Genomic DNA, 23,636 nt, shown 5'->3' on the forward strand with positions numbered 1-23,636 from the left:
GCTATTATATCTAACTCAGAGAATTAAAGTGTGTTTCAGTTTGAGGTAAACTGTATCCACTTTTTAAAAAATTCAACAGATAGCTGGAAATTCTCCAATATGAGAGTCCCAATGAGGGACCAGGGTGATGCAGAAAAGGAATTAAGCATGAAATTGCAGAGAGGAGGACTGGGTTCCTATAGAAGAAAAGGTCTTGGTTTCCATAAGCCATCTTCTCTCAGTGGTAAGAATATCCCAACAAAACAACAAAGGACTCTACTGGAAGGTGAAATATGAAAAGAATACTACAGAGGTTTGTCTGGGAAAAAGCAATCATCCAGGCCCAGGCACCCACCCCTACTTCATTCTGAGAAAACTGAGTATGTAGAATTAGAAATCCTGGGCAATAACCTTGACTCAATGAATATTTTATAGCCTTGGTTAAATAACTTAACCTCTCCAAACCTCAGCTGTTTTATCTATACAAGCAGAATTACATTTGATCAAATTTACAGGGTTATTCTATGGTCAAATAATTTTTTAATGTTTAAGTATTTTTTTAAAAAGTACTATACAACACTATACATAAGAAAATATAAAGAGGGAAGAAACATGGTTTTGAAGACACTTATAATGTAAAGCTTTTGCCTGAATATATATGGCAAAGAACAACCTTAATTCAGGGACATTGCTTTGGGATTTGCTTTTTTCTCTGAAAGAAAAGGGGCAAAACAAGAGCCTCCTTAGGAATGAGAAAAAGGGAAAGATTAAGATTAAGTTTAGTGTTTAGGTTGAGTGTTTGCCCCTAAAAAAAAAAAAAAAAAAAAAAAAGGCCTAGAGTATGACTGAACAATCCAGTCCCCAACCCAATGAAGCACCAATGGAAGCATTCATACCTCAATCTGTTTGTGGTTGTAAGAGTGGCCACCACCATGTTCAAAGGTGTCCAAATTCCTGCCAAAACGGTCACTTAGGCCCTTTAGCCTTGGGTTAATTTGTGGGTGGGAGACATGACCCTTCTGTTTAGTAGCATATTCAGAAAAAAAAAGACAAAACATACTGTCAGAACTCATGAAATAGAATACATATTTCTAAATCCAGGGTATTGACCACATCAAAAAATAGAAAGTAGAAAGTTTAAGACTCAGTTTCTCTCTTTTACAGAAATTTGGTTATAGTATCAAACAGTGGCACTGATTTCTTGTTTCTGCCTCTGACTCAAGAAGATACTCAATAGCACAGCTATAGGAAGAGAAGAAATATATTAGGTTTATAATAGTGAGGGTTCTTTTTAGACTTGCACCAACTATAGTAGGTTTCAGTGTTAGTAGTGTGAAAGGTGAAGGTTTGCAAGAGACGTGAGGTTGCTGCTCTTCTTAGGCGAAATTTCTAGCTCTGCTAGGCAGCCCATAATGGGTTACATCTTTATGACTTCCTGGATCATGACTCATGACAAAATTTCTCAAAGTATTGCAGAAATTCTTTATTTGCAGATCCAGTTGGAAACATTCAAAATGATGTTTTTTTCATGGGACAATAGTTGTACATTTTTTATGTTCAAGTCACATAGAGACTAGTAATACAAAAATAAAAATGCTTCACCAGATGCTATTTCGTAGATTATTTAAGAAAACTCAAAAATAATTACAGTATATTTTAAGAATAAAAACTATCTTTAATAAAACTTTCTACTATATTGAAGTCAAGTTGTTGATTATCTTATATTCTCTAAATATCCAAATACTGAATGTTTGACTTATTTTAATGATCTCAGCTTTTTGTTTTTATTAATACAAATATACATTAATATTCAGTCAACCTCCCATTCAAGTGGTAGTTGTAGAAGGGTATAATGATCAGCTATTCCTATTCCAAACTCACTTTACTGTGAAGAAGATAAGGTGTAAATGATTTTTCAATCAGTTTCCAAAACACTTTCCCCCCAAGTTTAGCTTTATAAATAAGAAACACCAATGCAAAATTTATCAGACACCATGCCCTGACTTTTGACCCTAGAAAGGGTGAGGATACATATATTAAGGAGCAATGCATTTACAATTTACAAAATAATTATCATGTAATTTGAAAATAACAACCCCTTATTCTATGAGCTACGAGAAGGAAAAAATATCCAACATCATTTTTGTTTCAATTTTTATATGTAAAAGCTAATCTGGACGTAAGTGGAGACACAGATGAAAAACTGACAAGGAAAAAGCTAACATGTATGCAGTAACAACTAGCCATTGAAATTGTAAAACTATTCACTCACCTGATAGAGAATACATAGTATTAAGTCATAATGTGATTTTTTCCTTTAAAAATATTGAAACTGGCAGTTTTCTCTTCTATTTGCATTATGGTAAGCACATAAGGTGTTAATCCTTCTAGGCTACGCTTAAAAAATTATTTAACATTCAGGCCATTATTTAGCATACAGCTGGTTAGCAGTTTTCCACTAAAGTACTGGCTCATATCCCACATTTTTTTCTTCTGGCACTTACCTGGAGCTGTAAAGGGCTGAGTCCAGAAGCAGCAGCAGCTGCCATTGTTGATGGAATGAACTGTACGGGGTAGTTATCACCTGTCGGAAAGAACAATGCATACAGGTTTAGACAATGCACAGGGAATTGCAGCAGACAAGTACAAACATGGTCCTTGGATTGCCTGAGCTTTACAACATTGCTCTAAGCCCAAACATCTGCAGAAACAAAAGGCTTAGTTGGGCACAGACTTGCAGTGCTGCCTTGGAACTTTTTGTTAACAGATAGCTGGTAGGCAAACTGGCAAAACATGAATGTGATGTTAAAAAAACTTAAATGTGCAATTCAAGCATGTTCACTCCATTGCGAATCTTGTAATACATCATTTTTTAAGAGTAAAAAAATATCTTAAAGCCAGGCTGACACTCAGTACACTGGGAAAGTATTAAGGCTTTTATATTAGAACAACAAAAAGTTTTGGCTTGGTAGGCAAGGGAGAGTATTAGAGTCCAAAAAGGGCTCTAAGCTATTGACTGCTCATAATTCTAAACTTTATTTATTAACAAGTTTAAAAATTAAAAAATACAACCTCTTCAATATGATAGGGCTGAGAGGACAGCTAATCTTATCTTCCAGCATTCTGTGAAATGTTTGGTATCCCCATAAGTGTAGAAACCATGTTTGTCTGGATTAACCTCTGGTTCTGGTAATGTACTGGTGGATCCTAGTACAGAATCATGCATACTAAGCACTTATCAAACATATTTTAATGATGCTTTGATTAAATAAACACGCATTTTACATGGAATATCTGTACTAAATGCCTGGTAAAGAGTGAGTATGGTTCAGCAGAGATGAATGCTGTATCTTAATGTGTTTCTGACTTCAGGTCATTCCTAAAAAGGGAGACGGAAGTACCTTCTGTGACCTAAGAACACAGGCTGCATGCAGTAACCTGAAGAACCAAAACAAAGTAAGGAGGAACATATCATGACAGTGGTAACTGAAATAAAAATTAGTATGTGTGGATAAATTTCACAATATCAGTGATTTAATGGAGTATCACTTTGGCTTCAGCTACTTATTTAAAGTCAGTGTTATGTAATATCTCTAGGCTATATTTTAATAGGCTGTTCCTCCACACATTTTTGACATTTATAATAATCATGTTGTTTTGCATGAACTTTCCACACTGAAAGCTGAATGTAATAATGAACAGACAGCTTAGAAAGAATCTCTGTAATAAAGGTAGTCAACTGTTAAGCAAGAAAACTTTTTTTGGAGGGGGGGTATGGACACTAACACCTGGAGCTTCCTGGTGACTCTGGTTCCTGGGAACTCATCCTGCTTGCCATATGAAATGCTACTCAGCTGGCCCAATGTAAATGTTAAGTTGCTTTCACTTTTAACAAATTGTTAGCTTCTAATCTACACAGTCTCTTTGCATCATATCCATAATACCTCATCAGACCATTGAGCACAGTGTGTGCTTGTACACAGTCCAGTAACAATTGGCTTCTGATTGCATATGGAGCGCTGCTACAATGCATTCACTAACATTATATTGTGCTGGTCTCCTATGGAGTAACGTTCAAAATATCTGATCTTGTTTTTCTCTTTCCATGAGGTTGATTTTGGTTTGCAGTACTATATGAGCTTTTTAAAAAAGATAACTAGGCCAAATTATTTTTTATAGTAAATGACTGTCACTTTATGCTTAAACAATTCTACTGATCTTCTTGATATTTAAACTAAATTATCTGAAGGAAGAATATCCTAATCTAAGTCAAATAGTATTTCTTTGGTAGATATCAAGTTTTAAAAAATCACAAAACGATGCTGAATTAATGATGCTTCAAAAATAGGGGGAAAATCACCATTCTAACCATCGACACGGACTGCCTCCTGGAACATTTTAGAGCTGTTCTTTCTTTAAATATCATGCATTATTCATACTAACTCTAAACCACAACCCCCCTCCCTGTAAGTTTAATACCAGTTGCTTTATTTGTACTAAAACATTTTTCATGTCAAACATATTTTTAAAAAATCAAACTCTAAAAGAATTCCCTGGGGCACTCCTTTTTTCATAGCTGTCATGCTTCTATGCTATGAAATAGCTTTTTTTTTTTTTTACAGTTTTTGGCTTGCCAGTTAATTTATTACTATCTCTACCACACCCTATAGTACTTTCCAGCTCACCTGCTGGCTACAAACAGCTTTCTTTCCACTGCTGACAGGCATATTTTAAAAACATTTTTAACTTTTATCCTTCTTTGAATCTGTATATCTGAATATAATCTTTAGAAAGCTATTTCTCCATAACATATCATTGTTTCAACATTAAAAGTAAAAATGAATACATTAGAGCAACAGAGTATATAACAGAGAATGATTAGAAGAAAGAGAACAAGGACAAGGCAGGAGGGATAGAAGATGAGGGAGAAGAAGAGGGGGATTACAAGTAGAAAACAAAAATTTAAGAGGGAGAGGGATTTAACAGTATTGTGAAGTTTAGTTTTTTAATAACAAAGTTACATGTTTCCCCTTTGCTGCTCTAATTTTCTGTGTAAGTCAATCAAGAAAAAGTTCTCAGTGCCTGACTTGGCAAGGAATCAGTCAACATGTTGTAGCAATTTTTTTCAAATTTGTCTCTGGATTAGAAATGCTTTCATGAGGACCCATTCTTTTAAAATTTGTACATGGAAGGTGAAGCTTGTTGAAACAGGTTGGCTTTATGCACTACTGTAATCTGGCCCTTGCTACCTCTAGTGTAAGAAGACAACTTTCAAAAACCAATTTGAGAAATAATGTCCATTCTGTAAATCCATTTTTCCAGCTTTCTACATATTTCAACTGACAGTTTTTATCTTAAGAGTACAGAACAAAGACAAAGTAGAATTTAAAACTTATGGAAAATTTGCTTGACATTAGTTTCACTTGTCAGAATAGGCAACATTCCTTTGGAATCAAAACAGCAAGAGTCCCTAAATGAGAGAAAATAAATTCTTAAATTTTCATAGAAACTGACATGAAGCAGAAAATTAGTAAAACTTAATGGCAGGAGAAGGAGAGCTTGTACTAAGAACCTACAACCCATTAGATTCAGGCTACCTCCTGCAATAATGCTTTTAATTTGAATAATTCAGATATAAAGTCTACCTTTAAAAAAAAAAAGCCAAAAATCCCATGGGTAAAAGTCTGTCAATTTACTTTCATTCTTCAGAAAGACAAAGGACTGGGATAGTTGCAGTATCCTGAGATAGTAACTTCAGGTATTAACACATTGAAGAAATGATTTAGAAAGTTTGGAAGGAATAGAGAGAGGAAAAAAAAAAACAGAACTAGAAGACAGCACAAAAGATTCTTCAGTCTCATACCTCATTTCCCAGCCTCCAAAACAGAAGAAAAATATGTTACACATCCCTAACTAACTCAAAAATTATTGTGTGCCAGCATCATAAAATGATAAAAGTTGCCAAACAACTGTAGAGCCCACCTTTATGAGCTACAGCCATTCTTGTTACAATATGAACATATTTGAATCACAACCACTGATGCAAACTTGAACATACCACTTAGCATGGATCTTGCCTGGATGCACGCATTTGGTACAGCAAAATATTACAATTCCTCTACACTCTGAGGGAATGCCATAAGACTGAATTTGTCTTTATGCGAAACCACACTGTAGTAAATGTTAGCAGGTAATGGGTGATACAAAAGCTTCAATTTGTCCTGAGGACAAATGAAAAATAAAATTAGTAAGGATTATAAAATATATCACTGAGATCACTATGTTGTTATTTCTCCTGCTAATTTCTCCCTCTCTATTCATCAAAGAATAGATCGATGATGAAAAGAGTCTTGACCTCAGAATTTCTTCTAAGATCATCTGCAGTGTTTTTTCTACCTTTAAGAAAGCTAAGGATCAAGGCTCAACCTTACTTTCTTCACTTATTTCACAGCTGCATCCAAACCCTTGACCAATCATCCGAAATTCTGTGGAATTTGTCACAATGGCAATTAAATAAGTGAGTGTGAATAAACGCACATAAATTCATCCCCATTACATAAAATCGATTAAAAAAATCCTCAGTTTCATACTAGGGATGCAGGGATGGCTTAACATATGTAAATCAATAAACATGATACACCACATAAACAGAATTAAAAACAAAACTCACATGATCATCTGAATAGATGCAGAAAAAGCATTTAACAAAATCCCAACATCCCTTTGTGATTAAAACCCTTAGCAAAATTAGCATAGAAGGGACATACCTTAAAGCAATAAAAGCCATCTATAACAAACCCACAGCGAACATTACAGTGAATGAGGAAGAGTTGAAAGCATTCTCCCTAAGAGCTGGAACAAACAAGGATACCCGCTTTAACCACTTCTATTCAACATAGTACTGGAAGTCCTAGCAAAAGCAATCAGACAACAGACAGAAAATAGGGGCATCCAAATCGGTAAAAAGGAAGTCAAAGTGTCGCTGTTTGCTCATGATATGATTGTATACCTAGAAAATCCTAAAGACTCAGCCAAAAAGCTCCTAGAACTGGTAAATGAATTCAGCAAAGTTTCAGGATACAAAATTAATGTACGCAACTTAGTGGCTCTGCTATACACCAACAGTGACCAAGCTGAGAATCAAATCAAGAACTCAACCCTTTTCACAATAGCTGCAATAAAATAAAATACTTAGGAATATACCTAACCAAAGATGTGAAAGACCTCTACATGAAAACTACAAAACATTGCTGAAAGAAATCATAGATTATATAAACAAATGGAAACACACCCCATGCTCATGGTTGGGTAGGATCAATATTTTAAAAATGACTATACTGCCAAAAGCAATCTACAAATTCAATGTGATTCCCATAAAAATACCACTATAATTCTGCAAGGAACTAGTAAAAAGAATCCTAAAATATATATGAAACCAAAATGAGCCTGCATAGCCAAAGACAGACTAAGCAAAAAGAAAAAATCTGGAGGCATCACATTACCTGACTGCAAACTATACTATAAGGCCACAGTCACCAAAACAGCATGGTACTGGTATGAAAATAGCCACATAGACCAATGGAACAGAATAGAGAACCCAGAAATAAAGCCAAATACTTACAGCCAACTGATCTTCAACAAAGCAGACAAAAACATAAAATGGGGAAAGACATCCTATTCAACAAATGATGCTTGGATAACTGGCAAGCCACACATAGAATGAATCTGGATCCTCATCTCTCACCTTGTAAAAAATTCAGCTCAAGATGGATCAAATACTTAAATCTAAGACCTGAAACAATAAAGATTCTAGAAGATAACATTGGAAAAAACCCTTCTAGACATTGGCTTAGGCAAAGAATTCATCACCAAGAACCCAAAAGCAAATGCAACAAAAGCAAAGATAAATAGATGGAACTTAATTAAACTAAAAAGCTTCTGCACGACAAAAGAAATAATCAGCAGAGTTAACAGACAACCCACAGAGTGGGAGAGAATCTTCACAATCTATACATCCAACAAAGAACTAATATCCAGAATCTACAAAGAACTCAAACAAATCAGCAAGAAAAAAAACAAACAATCCCATGAAAAAGTGGGCTAAGGACATGAATAGACAATTCTCAAAGGAAGATATACAAATGGCCAATGATCATATAAAAAAAAATGCTCAACATCACTAATTGTCAGGGAAGTGCAAATCAAAACCACAATGCAATACCACCTCACTCCTGCAAGAATGGTCATAATAAAAAATAAATAAATAATGATACTGGCATGGATGTGGTGAAAAGGGAACACTTTTATACTGTTGGTGGGAATGTAAACTGTACAAACACTATGAAAAAGAGTATGAAGAGTCCTTAAAGAACTAAAAGTAGACCTACTGTTTGATCCAGCAATGCCACTACTAGGTATCTACCCAGAGGAAAAGAAGTCATTACATGAAAAAGATACTTGCACATGCATGTTTATAGCAGCACAATTTGCAGTTGCAAAAATATGGAACCAGCCCAAATGCTCATCAATCAATGCATGGATAAAGAAAATGTGGTGTATATATACACCATGGAATACTACTCAGCCATAAAAGTTAATGAAATAATGGCATTCACAGCAAGCTGCATGGAATTGGAGATTATTATTCTAAGTGAAGTAACTCAGAAATGGAAAACCAAGCATCGTATTCTCACTCACATGTGAGAGTTAAGCTATGAGGAATGCAAAGGCATAAGAATGACACACTGAACTTTGGGGATTGGGGGAAAGGTTGGGGGATGGCGAGGTATAAAAGACTACACATTGGGTAAAGTATACACTGCTTGGGTGATGGGTGCACCAAAATCTCAGAAATCACCACTACTGAAATTTAAAAGATGAAAAAAATAAAAATTAAAAATAAAAAAATAAACTCTCAAAGTTCATGCCTTCATGATAGCTCATCAATAATATAGCCTCCATGTACAGAGGAGAACACAGTTAAGATTATAGGCCTTTAAAAAACTAGGTTAGTTTACACAGCTGAACGTATTTTCTTCCTGGACCCCAACACTCTGATTTAAAAATTAGGGTGCTAATCTGAAGAACCTCAGAAATGCTTTAATTCTAAGTAGATATATTTAAATAATCAACTATTACAATAGCAGTTCATATCTCTGCTTTGAAATACTCTGGAAGAGATAGAAATGAGTGGCTTTACAAGATGTCATTTGCATAACACCACATGTAAAAATTACATTTTATTCACCACAAAAAGGTCAGATTTTCTTAAGATCACACATGCTTAGACCAAGGCCCCAAGAGTATGAAGTGTCAAATCAGAGAACTTCAGTCTGAATTCTATCTCCACTATTTCAAGATGTGCAACTCTTGGAAAAGTTAACTTTTTTGAGTATCAGTTTCTTATTTTCTTTTAATAAAACAGAGATGATACCATTTATTACCATTTATATCTAAAAATTGTTATGAAAATTAAATGAGATTACACACACACACACATACACAGCTTGGGGGATATCTTGGAAAACAAATGGTGCTCAATAAATGCTAACTAAAACAAAGAAATTAAAAAGAAGCCCTGAATAATTATGCAGTCATAACAATTGTACATTAACCAATTCAACACCTAGGAGAAATGGACAAATTCCTTAAAACATGAAAATTACCCAACTCAAGAAGAAATAGAAAACCTCAATAGACCTGTAACAAGTAAAGACAATGAATCAATAATCAAAGACCTCCCAGTAAGGAAAAGCTCTGGCCTAGATGGCTTTACCAGTGGATTCTGCCAAATGTTTAAAGAAGAATTAATACCAATCCTTATCAAACTCTTACAAAAAAAAATGAAGAGGAGGGAATACTTCTAATTCATTTTATAAGGCTAACATTATCTTGATACCAAAACCAGATAAAGATATCACAGGAAAAGAAAGTTACAGTCCACTATCCCATATAAATATAGATATAAAAATCTTCAACAAAATATTAGCAAAACAAATCCAATGGCATAGTAAAAGAATTACTTACCAGGGCAAAGTGGAATTTATCCCAAGAATGCAAGGGATCAAATCAGTGTCAAGCATTACATTAATAGAACCAACATGATCATCTCAATTGACACAGAATAGGCATCTGACAAAAATCTAATATTATTCCATCATAAAAAATTCTCAAAAAACTAGTAATAGAGGAAAAAGACCTCGGCATGATGAAACCTATTTATAAAAAGCCTACAGCTGGCCAAGTGTGGTGGCACGTGCCTATAGTCCCAGCTACTTGGGAGGCTGAGGTAGAAAGATTGCTTGAACCCAGGAGTTCAAGGCCACAGTGAACTATGATCATACCTCTTAATTCCAGCCTGGAAAACAGAGCTAGACCCTATTCGTTAAACAAACAAACAAACATCCACAGCTAACTTCATGTTCAATGGTGAAAGACTGAAAGCTTTCCCCTTAAGATCGAGAACAAGACAATAATGTTCACTTTCACTGCTGCTATTCAATCCTGTAGTGGAAGTGCTAGCCACTGCTATTAGACAAGAAAAAGAAAAAAATGTATCAAAATTGGTAAGGGAGAGGTAAAACTATTTGGATTTGCAAATGACACAATCCTATATATAGAAAATCCCAAAGAGTCCCTGAGAAAGCTACTAGAATTAATAAATTCAGCAAAGTTGCAGAGTATAAGCTTAACACACAAATATCAGATGTGTTTCTAAACATCAGCAACGAACAACCTAAAAGAAAACGATTACATTTACGAAAGTATTAAAAAGAACTAAACACTTAGGGATAAATCTAACCAAGGAGATGAAAGACTTGTACGTTGAAAACTATAAAACATTTTTGAAAGAAATTAAAGATGACATAAATAAATGGAAAAGCATCTGTGCTCATGGGTAGGAAGACTTAACACTGTTAAGATGGCAATACTACCCAAAGCAGCCTGCAGATTCAAAGCAATCCCTATCAAAATTACAATAACCTATTTCACAGAAATGGAAAAGCCAATTCATAAATTAATATGGAATTACAAGAGGTCTCAATAACTAAAACAATCTTGAAAAGGAAGAATAAAGTTGGAAAGCTCACAGTTCAAATTTTTACCACAAAGCTACAGCAATTAAAACAGGATGGTACTGGCATAAGGATATATACATATGTGTGTGTGTGTGTGTGTGTGTGTGTGTGTGTGTATCTACCAATGAAATATAATAGAAAGCTCAAAATTAAAACCTTTACATATATAGTTGATTGATTTTTGACAAAGGTGCAAAAACCATTGAACGGGGGAAGGGATAGTGTTATCAACAAATGGTGTGGGGAAAACTGGACATACACGTGCAAAAGATGTAAAACAATAGAAAAAGGTTTTACCTTACACAATATACAAAAATCAACTCAAATGGATCAAAGACATAAACTTAGAAGCTAAAAAAATTAAACCCTTAGAAGAAAACATAGTGGTAAATCTTTACGACATTGGATTTGGCAATGATTTCATTGATACAACATCAAAAGCACAGGCACCAAAGGAAAAAATGGATAAACTGGACTCCATCAAAATTAAGAACTTTAGTGTATAAAAAGATATTATGAAGAATGCTAAAAGACAAATTACAGAATGGGAGAAAATATTTGCAAATCATATATCTGATAAGGTATTACTATCCACAATACACAAAGAACTGAAACTCAACAACAACAAAAAACCCAACTCAAAAATGGGCAACTACTTAAATAGACAGTTCTCCACAGGAGATATCCAAATGGCCAATAAGCACATGAAAAGATGATCAGCATCATAAATCATTAAGCACATGTAAATCAAAACCACAATGAGATACCACTTCACACCTACTGGGATGATAATAATAAAAAATTTTAACTGAAAATAACAAGTGTTAGCAAGAATGTGAAGAAATTGGAACCCTCTTACATTTCTGGCAGGAATATAAAATGGCGTGGCTACTGTGGAAAACAGTTTGGTGGTTTCTCAAAAGTTTAAACATAGAACTTCATATAATCCATTAATTCAACTCACAGGTATATATCCAAAATGATTGAAAGTGGGGACTCTAACAAACATTTCTATAACCATGTTCATAGAAGTATTATTCATAATAACCAAAAGGTAGAAACAAACTGCCTATCAACAGATGAACAGATAAACAAAATATGGTATATATACATATACAATGGAATATTATTCAGCAAAAAGATTATATTTTAATATATGCTACAGTATGGATGGACCTTGAAATGTTATGCTTACCGAAATAAGCTAGACATAGAAGGATAAATATTGTATTATTCCGATTATATGAAGTACCTACAATAGGTAAATGCATAGAGAAACATAATAGAATAGAAGTTACCAGAGACTAAGGGTAGAGGGATAGAGAGAGTTATTATTTAATGGCTACAGCATTTTTGTTGGGTATGATGAAAAATTTTTGGGTATGGATTGTGGTGTTGGTTATACAATATTGAAAATATATTAATGCCATTGAGTTATATACTTACAAATGGCTAAAATAATAACATATTATGTATATTTTACTGCAATAAAAAAGAAACATTAGGTATACTTGTAAAATTGTTTTTGGTCATTGAGCAGAGGGACACTATGACTCAGTCTAACACTCAGCTTTTGGACCACATTTCCAACGGATAAGGATGTAGTTTAACAGGCTAAAGTTACTCAGTTTCACCGTCAGACTTTACTCCCAATCTTAGCGCTTTATCATTTTCAGAGAACTTTTAGATATTTTACAAAATTTAATCTTCACATCCACATTGGGTAGTGAACAAATCATGACACATTTCTTAGATGACAAAATAGTGAGGTTCAGCAAAATTAAGTGACATGTTCAAGTAAGGATGAAATAAAATAATCCATGTGAAATATTTAGCACAGTATTTGGCACAGTATCAATCAGTAAGCTTTAGGCATTATTATTATCATATATTATCATATTATAACTAGTGAGTAAATGGAAGACCCAGGAGCAGGCAGACATCCTGTTCCTAGGACATTCTAGGAAACTTCAAGAGTGCTTTCTAGCAGCAATCATGTAAAAAATTCCAACTACATAAAGCAATTGGTCAGCTAAATCAAGCCTGAAGTATAAAGGGGGCTACTCATCGTTTCTGTTTTTCAGGCAAGCTGATCTTCATCTGATATACACATTGGCAACTGTGAAAGACGCTCTATCTTTTAATTTTCTCCAACATTTGTGCTCAAATGTATCTATCTTACTCTTGATTGCTGCAATTCTCTGTATCACAATGTGAAAGAGCAAAGCAACCAAAAGTCTGTAGTTTATGTTCTGGGCTCCGATGATGAGTTCCTATCAAGAAATATGTCTCTAATTATAGAACCTGTAAAATATTTTTAAAAATAGGGATTAGGCCAGGCGCGGTGGCTCACACCTGTAATCCCAGCACTTTGGGAGGCCGAGGCGGGTGGATCACGAGGTCAGGAGATTGAGACCATGGTGAAACCCTGTCTCTACTAAAAATACAAAAAATTAGCTAGGCGCAGTGGCGGGCGCCTGTAGTCCCAGCTACTCGGGAGGCTGAGGCAGGAGAATGGCGTGAACCCGGGAGGCGGAGCTTGCAGTGAGCCAAGATTGCGCCACTGCACTCCAGCCTGGGCGACAGAGCGAGACTCCGTCTCAAAAAAAAAAAAAAAAATTAGCCGGGCGAGGTGGCGGGCGCCTGTAGTCCCAGCTACGCGGGAGGCTGAGGCAGGAGAATGGCGTGAACCCCGCGGGGCGGAGCCTGCAGTGAGCCGAGATCGCGCCACTGCACTCCAGCCTGGGTGAAAGAGCGAGACTCCTTCTCAAAAAAAAAAAAAAAAAAAATAGGGATTAAAACTCAATAAAGCTATTTATAGAGAGAACAATCTGAAAGATGCTGTCCTGGGGCTGAACAATCCCTGTGGGCAACATGCCCCCTCTGCAACCCACTGAGGTGGGAAAGCTTGCCTAGTGTTTACTACACGCTGGGACTCTGAAATGCCCAGAGGTACAGGTCAAATCATGGGGCGGGGAGTGAAGGCCTATAACCCTAAATGTATTTGCTTACACTGTCTTAACATGGATTCAGAAACAGTCAACTTTAACAAACAATGAATATCACCCCAAGGTAGTCCTTGCTCTCTGGAAATTAAGATAATTATTCAATCAGTGGAAGGCACAAATACTGTGAAATCATTTCAGATATGGGAAAGTGGAAATGGAAAAAAAAAGGAAATTTATTTTTTTCAATTTATAAAGACCAAGGTAGCACTTGTTCATCTTGTTGTTTAGGCAACCAGAATACAAATTTATGCCACCAATTCAAGGTTTTCTTTCAAAAATTTAGTCATTGTTGTCTCACATACATTTCTTTTCTTTTTTCTTTATTTTATTTTATTTTATTTTTGAGACAGGGTCTCACTCTGCTGCTAAGACTGGAGTGCAGTGGCAGAATCATGGCTCACTGCTGCCTCAACCCACCGGGCTCAAGCAATCCTCCCACATCAGCCTCCTGGATAGCTAGGACTACAGGTGAATACCACCATGCTTCGCTAACTTTTTAATCTTTTTAGAGACAAGGGCTCACTATGTTGTCCAGGCTGGTCTTGAACTCCTGGGCTTGAGTGATCCTCCCACCTCTCAGCCTCCCAAAGTGCTGGGATTACAGGCATGAGCCACCACACCCAGCCCTCACATACATTTCAAGTGAAGTTACCATAACTCAGTTTGGGGCAAAAAGAAGTTGTATTGTACTTGTCCAGTTTCCAGTCCAATAGCAGTCTCTTCACCTAATTCATGTGAATGATGAAAACACTGCATAGATTGATTAAGTCTTCTGAGGATGTAATTTCTCTACTAATAGCATAATAACATATAATTTTAATCAATTTTAAACACATTTTTCATATACAATAAAGCCTAGCTTAGCCAAAATATTGAAAGAATTAGAGTTCTGGTTAATTAAATTGTCTGGCGTAATTTAGGAGTCACACGAAAGTAAACACTTTTTTTTTTACCAACCTTGCTTGTAATTAAAACTCTTCCTACATCTCCAAACCCATTGTCCTGCCTTATCCAACATAGTTTGGCCAACATAATCAAATACAGCTTTGTTACCCCAGGACACTAACTTTAAGCTGCCCTTTGTTCAATGGAAGTAACTAATTTCTGCACAATATTGTCCCAGTTTCTCTGTTTTTCTCAGTTATATATTATAATCCCATTAATGCTGTTTGAGAAGACATTTGAAAAATGGTCTAAAATCACTATATATAAAACAATATCTTCCCCCACGAAAAGTGGCAGTATTGTTTCAACAAAATTAGGTAAGCAATATAGTTACAAGATGTCTACGTCTAACAGAAAATAAGACCCATACCTGATTTTGAAATGTGGATAAATTTAACTTTAAAAACACTGAAGTCAAATAGATAATTTCCACATACAGTTCATTTAAAATGTTTCTGGCACTGGTACAGGGATGTCAAACTTAAATTCAGAATAGAACAGTAAACCTGGTTTACTTCAATGTTCCAAAGAAAGTCAAAATGAAGAAGTAGTTTAGAATGACTTACAGAGATCACAGGAAGACTGAACCACTTCACTAAAAAAAAAATATTCTCTGAAAAAATATACTCCTGTCCTTAATATAGATGCCAATTTCATAGTAGGTAAGTATAACTTGTTCTAAAAATCATGCTCTAGAAAAATGAATTTTTAACAATTTGAATGACATAATTTTCTCTCAGGTATCCAAAAACCTTTTGGTAATACGAGTTTGATTCATTTATATGTGAGGAATTTTCAGACAGCCCTTAAACTCACCAATCTCATAACATCTCTATTCCTTGAATCATTCGTGTTTTGCCACAGACATCCTACCTTTTCTTACAAAGAAGGAAGTTCTCTATCAAATACAAAAGAGTAATCAATGGCAACAAGCAATTAAAACAGATGCTAAAATGCACTATGTTTGTTTTTATGCTATTTAGTAAGCTTTCTTCTCCAGAATTTTAGTAAATTGATTTATATTTTATTATTGCTTTAAGCATATTAAAATGCCTTTGTTCACTTTATAAACCACGTACACGAAGAAACTGCTGCACGCAGATTTGTTGTACTCAGATTTGATGGTTAATATAATCAGGTTAATATGTTAAAAAGAACTTGACACAGAAATTATTAATGAGTAGAACAAGGTCACTACTTCTGAGCTGAGGTCACTTACAAAGAATGCACAAATGAAATTAAGGTTGACTTTTATTAACTTGACTATCTTCTTACATTGGATTCCTTTGGCAACATATCTTTAAACATTTAAAGCCCTGTTTACAAGGAGGCTCTGAAAGAAGCTTCAAACCATTATGCCTCTAATTGAATTCCCCAGGAGTCCAGTAAACTCAGAGGAAAAGAGAAAAATCATAACATTTGCTAAGTCATCTTAAAACATATTTCACTGCAAGGTTACATGACCTGTTTTTTGAGGTTTAAAAATGAATTAAAAAGTACTGAATACTTCATTTTTAGATGAAAATCAAAAACAATTTTACCTATTAGTGGTAAGCTAATTAAACCAGTCTAGTTTTAACTATCTTTCTAAGAGAAGTCTGACAACAAACAATAACATTTTATGCTGAATGTGATCACTTTTCCAGCATATAACAGCTCTCACAAGGAGAAAAGGATCTTTAACCAAAAAACAATTATTCACAGTAAAAGCATGAGAGAGAGCTGACAAAAACATTGTAGTCCCCAGGGAAAGTAGTATCTTATCTGTGAATTCAAGACAAACTCAAGTGGAAGAAGAGAAAGTAAAAGTTTTTAGCAACCAATTAGTTTATTACAATGCCCGCTCTTCCCAATTCTAATTTTACTTTAAAATAAGCTTTTATGATATTTTTATTCATAGTTCCCTCACATGCTCCTGTGTTTGTTGTGAGTACTAAGCACAAACATGCGGATCTGAGCATTTCCAAAAGAATGTTAAATCCCTCTCTACTTACCTGGTTTGTATGTTATTCCAGGGGGGAAGAGGAATCCTTGTTGGGCAGCAGCAGCTGCTGCCAGGGTCCGCTGGTCATGTGGAAAAATTGGGATCATGAGCGGAGGCATGTGACCCTGAACCTGCTAAACAGAAGAGAGCCTATGATCAGACAGGGAGCAAATGTATGCCAAGAAGAATTTGTTTTTCACTCCTGGTGGTGTGCTGGTACCCACACAGCCATCCACCTCTAACCTCATTCCAAATCTGCAATCTGAGAAAATTCAGTTAAAATCCACCAAATTCCTTTTCTGAGATGCTAATAGCATACCGAAGACGTAACTTCATTGTGAATTTGCCTCGTCCCTGCTTCCACCAAACTGTACTTAATGGTTTTCTTTTCTCTTGACTTTTTTCCCTTTTATTTTTTCTTTTAAACAAAGAACTAGAAGAAATAAGTTTGCTTCTTTTCTAGCACTGTACAATGTTGAGAGGTTTTACCCTTTCACCTGCTTTGCATTCTGTGCTTTCTTTCAAAAACAGTATTTAGTATCCATGGTCAAAAAATAATGTCTAATTGTTATATATTCTAAAAGCTGTATCTCCCCAGTTTAGGTATCTTATTTCAAAGCCTCACTGCATTATGTTAAACATATAGCTCTTCAGATTTAAGGCTACTACATCTTGGCTTCCAATTAAAGTAATATTCTTTGCCATACACACCTCGATGTAACATATAAATTGCTTGTCTGGCTAAGCAGTTTTACAGCTTTATGCACTACCATGTAGCTCAGTAATTATGGAGTTGTATTCAGAGAGCATTTCATAATAAATCCTACTATATCAAATTTCATTTGACCTCAATAAATGTATCAAAGAGCACAAAAATGCAAAATAGAAAAATCTTTACTCTATATCAGTATTTGTATTCCATATAAAGAAAATAAGAGCTATGACAGAATCACGCTTGTGAAAATTACATTTTAATTTCCTAGCTTCCTCCTTTATTCTAGGCATGCTGCCCCGATTCCAGGATAGCATGACAGGAAGGTTTTGTCCTGGCTTTCAGGGCACAGTTTTATAGGTTGAATACAGGACTTTTATTATTTAAAGATCAAAACTAAGGCATACCAAAAGAAATTATCTTTAAGTTCAAACAGGGTATTTAGCCTTTTCACTGGTATAAAAGGGCTATATTATATCTTATTTAAGATACAAACCTTTACCAGTAATTCTTCCAACCCCAAACCCTTCCCTGTCTAAATTCCTAAATCTTCTCTTTAGGCAAAATTCCATACACTGGCTAATGACCCTGTTTAATTAGCACTGACTTGCCTTGTCCTGTCCCTGTTCCTTTCATAGCCAGGGACACAGTGCAAAAAATGCTGTAGGTCTAAGAGGTTTCATTTACCAACAGTTTTTCTCTAGGGAAAGCCCTAAGATGTGGGTTAATAAAGGGCAAGCAAAAAATAAACACTTTACAGGATTTTTCTGAATTCATTTCTCAAGAAAATCAACTTATAATAAAAAGGTCTTTGTGCAATTACTACCTTGCCAGTGGGGCGTGAAAGAAACTAGCTTTGAGCAGCTATTTCTTCCATTTTAGCTGAGGTAAGCCCAAGTTTCGTACATTAGAGTACAAACTAAGCCTGCTTAAATTGGAGCTGATCCCCTAGTGCCCAGGTCTTGCCTTTAACCCTGAAGAAAAGCACCGGGTTTGCTGTTGAACTCTAGCTTGTTGTACCCTGATGCAAACCTGAGACGTCAGAGATGAGGGCACTATTCTATGCCAGAAAATAAAACACAGTATTTTTTATGGGTTACAATTGTTCAGTGCAAGTACATCAAAGGAAATAATTTCATTTTCCTCCAGAAATATGGCCCTAATGTGTACCTAAAATATAGCACAGATGGCTTATACTCTAAAAAGGGAGAAAAAGAAAGTGAGGAGTCTGGATATTATATTTATTTATTATTTCTTTCATTTCACAAACATTTATTATGTTGTTATTATTGAGAAGTAGCTGAAGATGTTTGAATATTTAGCTTGAGAGATAAAAAAGGTAAGGTTATCTTCAAATATTTGAAAGAATAATATATGGAAGAAGGATTGGATTAAGACTGAATGGTTAACAGAGGGCAGAACTAGGCTCAAAAGAAGAAATTTCATGGAAATGAAATGCAAAGAAGAACTTTCTAGTAATAAACTATTCTATAGTCACTCTGAGTAAAGAGATGGTATATATCCTTTCCCTAGAGATGGTCCAGTAAAGAAAGGCTGTATAACTCCATATGTTAGAGATGTTTAAAGCAAATACATAATGAAAAACCTGATTACATAATAACCTTTAGGGCCTTTCCAACTTTGTAATTCTATGATTGTTTAAAAGTCAACATTAAGACAATAGTGTGATTACAGCCATTCCTTCATTCATTTATCATGCATTTATTTATCGAAGAATTACTAGGCGCCTCTAAAGGCCTTGTTGGCAAAAAAGTCTGAACTCAAATCTATATGCTGCTACTTTCTCGACTGTGTAATCTTGAACAGTTATTTAATTGTTCTGAGTCTATTTCTTCATGTAAAAACTGAAGCTAATTATAATACCTTACACAATTATTGTGAGGACCAAATAGACAGTAAAAGTAACTCCTGTGGCACAGTACCTGACATAAAAGTAATGCAATGTCACAGTAAATCCTTGTTAGATCCGTGTTCTTTTCTTATATGGTTTGCATATTCAGGACTAGAAATTATCAGATTACTGATAAAACAAGCAATAAAACAAGCAATAGTTGATCTTACTCATAACTCTAAGAAAGAAAACATGAGCCAACTAAATAATTCAGTTTGGCAGGCAGAGGCTTGTCATGCTTAGCAGACAACATGCCTCACAGAGCATTATCCCATCCCAAGTATCTAGAAAACCATGAGAAAGAAGAGGTGGGAATACATGTTCATTTGAACATGTATTTGGGGCTGTTTGGTGTTATTTATTTAGCAGCATCTTAGAATGAAAGCATTATTTTTATATTGGTCGCCCAAGCTCTTCATATCATGAGACAACAGAAAAAGGTCCATAGCAATTAGAAACCAGACCTTAATTCTTGAATCTTAGTGTCTTAAATTACTTCTTTTGTAACTTTCCATCTTCATGAGATAACTAACCAAACTCTCGGGTTCATTTTTAATGCCAAAGAGCTGTAGGTATTTCATATTAAGATAAGCTGTAAGAATTTAGGTAAATTCATTTCTGTTCATCAAACTCTGCAAAGAAAGCTATGTTAGAAACTTCAAATACTAAATATTAGCCCAGAGGCTATTCAATAACTTGAGAGAAAAAGTAAATAAGGAGGAGGTCAAAGGACATTGTGAAAGCAAGAGTAATGATAGAAACATAGAGTTGGAACAGAACTTGGAAATGACCTAACCTAGTAGTTCTCAAAGTGTGGTACCAGACCAGCAGCATCAGCAATATCTGGGAACCTTTTAAAAAAGCAAATTCTTAAACTCTACCCCATACCTACTGAATCAGAAAACTCTGGAATTCAGTCCAACTAATTAAATTTTAGGCTAAAATTTAATTTAGGACAGTGATTCTCAAACTTTAGGGTGGATCACAATCATCCACAGGGCTTGTTAAAACACAGATTGCTTCCTTCTCTCCCCCTTCTCCCCGTCAAGAGTCTTTGAATCAGTAGATCTGAGGTAGGGGTCTGACAGTGTACATCTCTAAAAAGTTCCCAGGTGAAGCTGGGGCTGCTGGTCCAGGGGTCATTCTTTGAGAATCACTAATCTAATCTAAAGCTCACCCAGGAAAACAGGTGGCTAGAGAAGGTAAAAGATATGAGCCTAAGGTTACAGTGTCATGACAGTGCTGGATCCAGAGTCCAGAACAGCTAATCACCCTGTCCAGGGCTTTTTCCATTACATCAGAAGGACTTCAGTGATAGAAAAGGGAGAAATCACTGGTTGCACTGTTTTGGCAAAGAAAACCTGGAAGTCTCCAGCTGAAAATAATTCTGTGTTTCAAAAGCATATTGCTGGAGTTTGGATACTATGAATGCTATTCAATTTTCAATAAATTCCTTCCTTCCTTTCTATTTTTATTTTATTTTACACAGAACACACTGATCTCAGTATCTACCATCATTAATTCCAGTAGTTTGTTACAATACATTGATTAGCAATGATCATTTTGTTCCAAGGGTTAAAATTGACTTTAACTTATTTTAAGTAAAACAATAAGCTTATTTTAAGTAAAATGATGTAAAAATTCCAAGTGCCCTTTATTAAAGAGAAGCCAGAATACCCGGTAGCTAGTTAGACTCTAGCCTGAGAAAAGGTGATTAATAGTTCTTCTTATGTCTAATTACATAAGTAATAATAGTAATGATGATGATAATGATGATGATGACAACAGCAGCTAATATTTTTCCTTGTTTTCTATATGTCAAGCACTGGAAAAATGATTTACATACTCTGTCTCATTTAATCATCAAAACCCTGTAAGGTACTTACTATTATTATACTTATTCATTTAATGAGAAAAACAAAACCATGTGAGGTTAAGTAACATAACCAATTAAAAAGTTACAGAGTCAGGACTCAAATCCAGATATGTCAGGGTCAAAGTTTGTACTTTTAATATCATATTATATTAAGCATGACATCATCTTTTGAAAAACAGATCTAAGATAAGGAATATGATTATTGGTGATAATAATATAATTGTAGGTTTGCATGTGGTTGTAATAAAGAATACAGAGAGATCACATGGATCCTTAATCCAGTTTCCCCAAATGATAACATCTTGCAAAACTATAGTATGACAACGCAACCAGAGTACTGACATTGATACAATCCAACAATCTTATTCATAGTTACCTAGTGCAAGGGTCTCCAAACCCTGGGCCGTGGACCAGTACCAGGTTGATGGCCTGTTAGGAACTGGACCACATAGCAGGAGGTAAGCAGCAGGCAAGCAAGTATTACCGCCTGAGCTCTGCCTCCTGTCAGATCAGCTGTGGCATTAGATTCTCATAGCAGCACCAACCCTATTGTGAACTGCGCATGCGAGGGACCTAGCCATGCACCTTATGAGAATCTAATGCTTGATGATCTGTGGTGGAAAAGTTTCATCCTGAAACCATCCCCCCTCCCCTACCCAGTCCATGCAAAAACTGTCTTCCATAAAACTGGTACCTGGTGCCAAAAAGGTTGGGGATGGCTGCCCTAGTGTGTTAAAGGAATTATGTCTTTAAAACAAGCAAAGGCAGCCGGTTGCAGTGGCTCATGCCTGTAATCCCAGCACTTTGGGAGGCCGAGCTGGGTGGATCAAGAGGTCAAGAGATTGAGATCATCCTGGTCAACATGGTGAGACCCCCGTCTGTCTCTACGAAAAGTACAAAAATTAGCTGGGCATGGTGGGGTGTGCCTGTAGTCCCAGCTGCTCGGGAGGCTGAGGCAGGAGAATCGCTTGAACCCAGGAGGCAGAGGTTGCAGTGAGCCAAGATCACGCCACTGCACTCCAGCCTGGCGACAAAGCGAGACTCCATCTAAAAAACAAAACAAAACAAAAACAAACAAACAAACAAACAAAAACAAGCAAAGGCAACAAGGGTCTATCAAAACTTCTAAATGCCATATTCTGTAGAATGCTCATCAGTATGACCCAATGCAAGTGATATTAGCAGAAAGTATAAATTACAGCAACAACTTTTTCCTCTCATAGCTTTCCATTTATATTTACTAAAAGATTGTCGGTTGAATGTGGAACAGAAATGGAAAGCAAGAGCAAGGTAAGGGGAAAAGACAAGGAAAGAGGCTTGGTGGCCACCTAAGAATCACACAAGCATCCAGGATGTTTTCCTTTTATGGAAGTTGTGTATTAAAGTCACTGCACTGAGTGCCAGTGGTTAGGGAAGATAAAGAATTCTGAAGATACAGAAAAGCCCCATCCCACTATGAAGAATGTAATCCTGCCTTTTCCCTATCTTTCCATCATCCCGTTTTCCCATTTGGTGACATGCCAGGAAAGGCAGTCACATTGGAAACAGCAACCCCAAAAAATATTTTGCTAAGAACAAAAAATAATAGAATTCCCCTCACTCCATCAAAGATTGACCAGTCTCCACATGTCTTTTCCAAGAAGTTATCAAAATTTTAAATAGCATCTTTTTTTTCTTGAAAATGTAACTTTCCCTAAACACAAATTCGGAGATTCTTTAATTATCCTATAGATGAAGAAGTAAAACTGATTTTGTTAGCACAAAGAGCAAAACTAGATGTGGCCAAAATATATCTCTGAGCATGAAAACTGTGTTATTTTTATTGCTTTGAAAGTAAGCACTATCTGGCTGGGTATGTAAGTTGAATGACTACCAAGTAACCAGAAACCCCATCATGGGTGAAGCTTAGTGTATCATGAAAGGAATAAACTACCCCAAAGCACAACTGTCCATTAATCTGTCCATTAACTTCCACAATCTCTGACCAAAGTGTTTCCCTTTTGGAGAGGGTGGGGAACATATTCTTGATCAAATAGGCTACATGCCCAGAAATTTTAATTGCTAGGGTATTCCTCACATCTTTCAGAGAATCAAGACAGCAGCAGATGTGTGTGAAACACTTAGGTTCTGTCTCTTCCAATT

The 23,636-nt window shown here is 35.6% G+C and overlaps 1 protein-coding gene across 1 annotated transcript in view; it reads right to left on the bottom strand.

Annotated features, from left to right (window-relative positions):
• The window catches only part of SOX6 (SRY-box transcription factor 6), a 494,065-nt gene that overhangs the window by 127,924 nt on the left and 342,505 nt on the right, over nucleotides 1-23,636 (bottom strand). Inside the window, exons 7-9 of the mRNA XM_030829763.1 lie at nucleotides 17,005-17,125; nucleotides 2,484-2,563; nucleotides 876-998 (exon numbers count right to left, since the gene is read on the bottom strand). Of these exons, the coding sequence (XP_030685623.1) occupies nucleotides 876-998; nucleotides 2,484-2,563; nucleotides 17,005-17,125 (324 nt within the window). The remainder of the gene's footprint in view (nucleotides 1-875; nucleotides 999-2,483; nucleotides 2,564-17,004; nucleotides 17,126-23,636) is intronic.

The sequence above is a fragment of the Nomascus leucogenys genome, chromosome 15, assembly GCF_006542625.1.
Source record: "Nomascus leucogenys isolate Asia chromosome 15, Asia_NLE_v1, whole genome shotgun sequence".
NCBI classification, from domain to species: Eukaryota; Metazoa; Chordata; class Mammalia; order Primates; family Hylobatidae; genus Nomascus; species Nomascus leucogenys.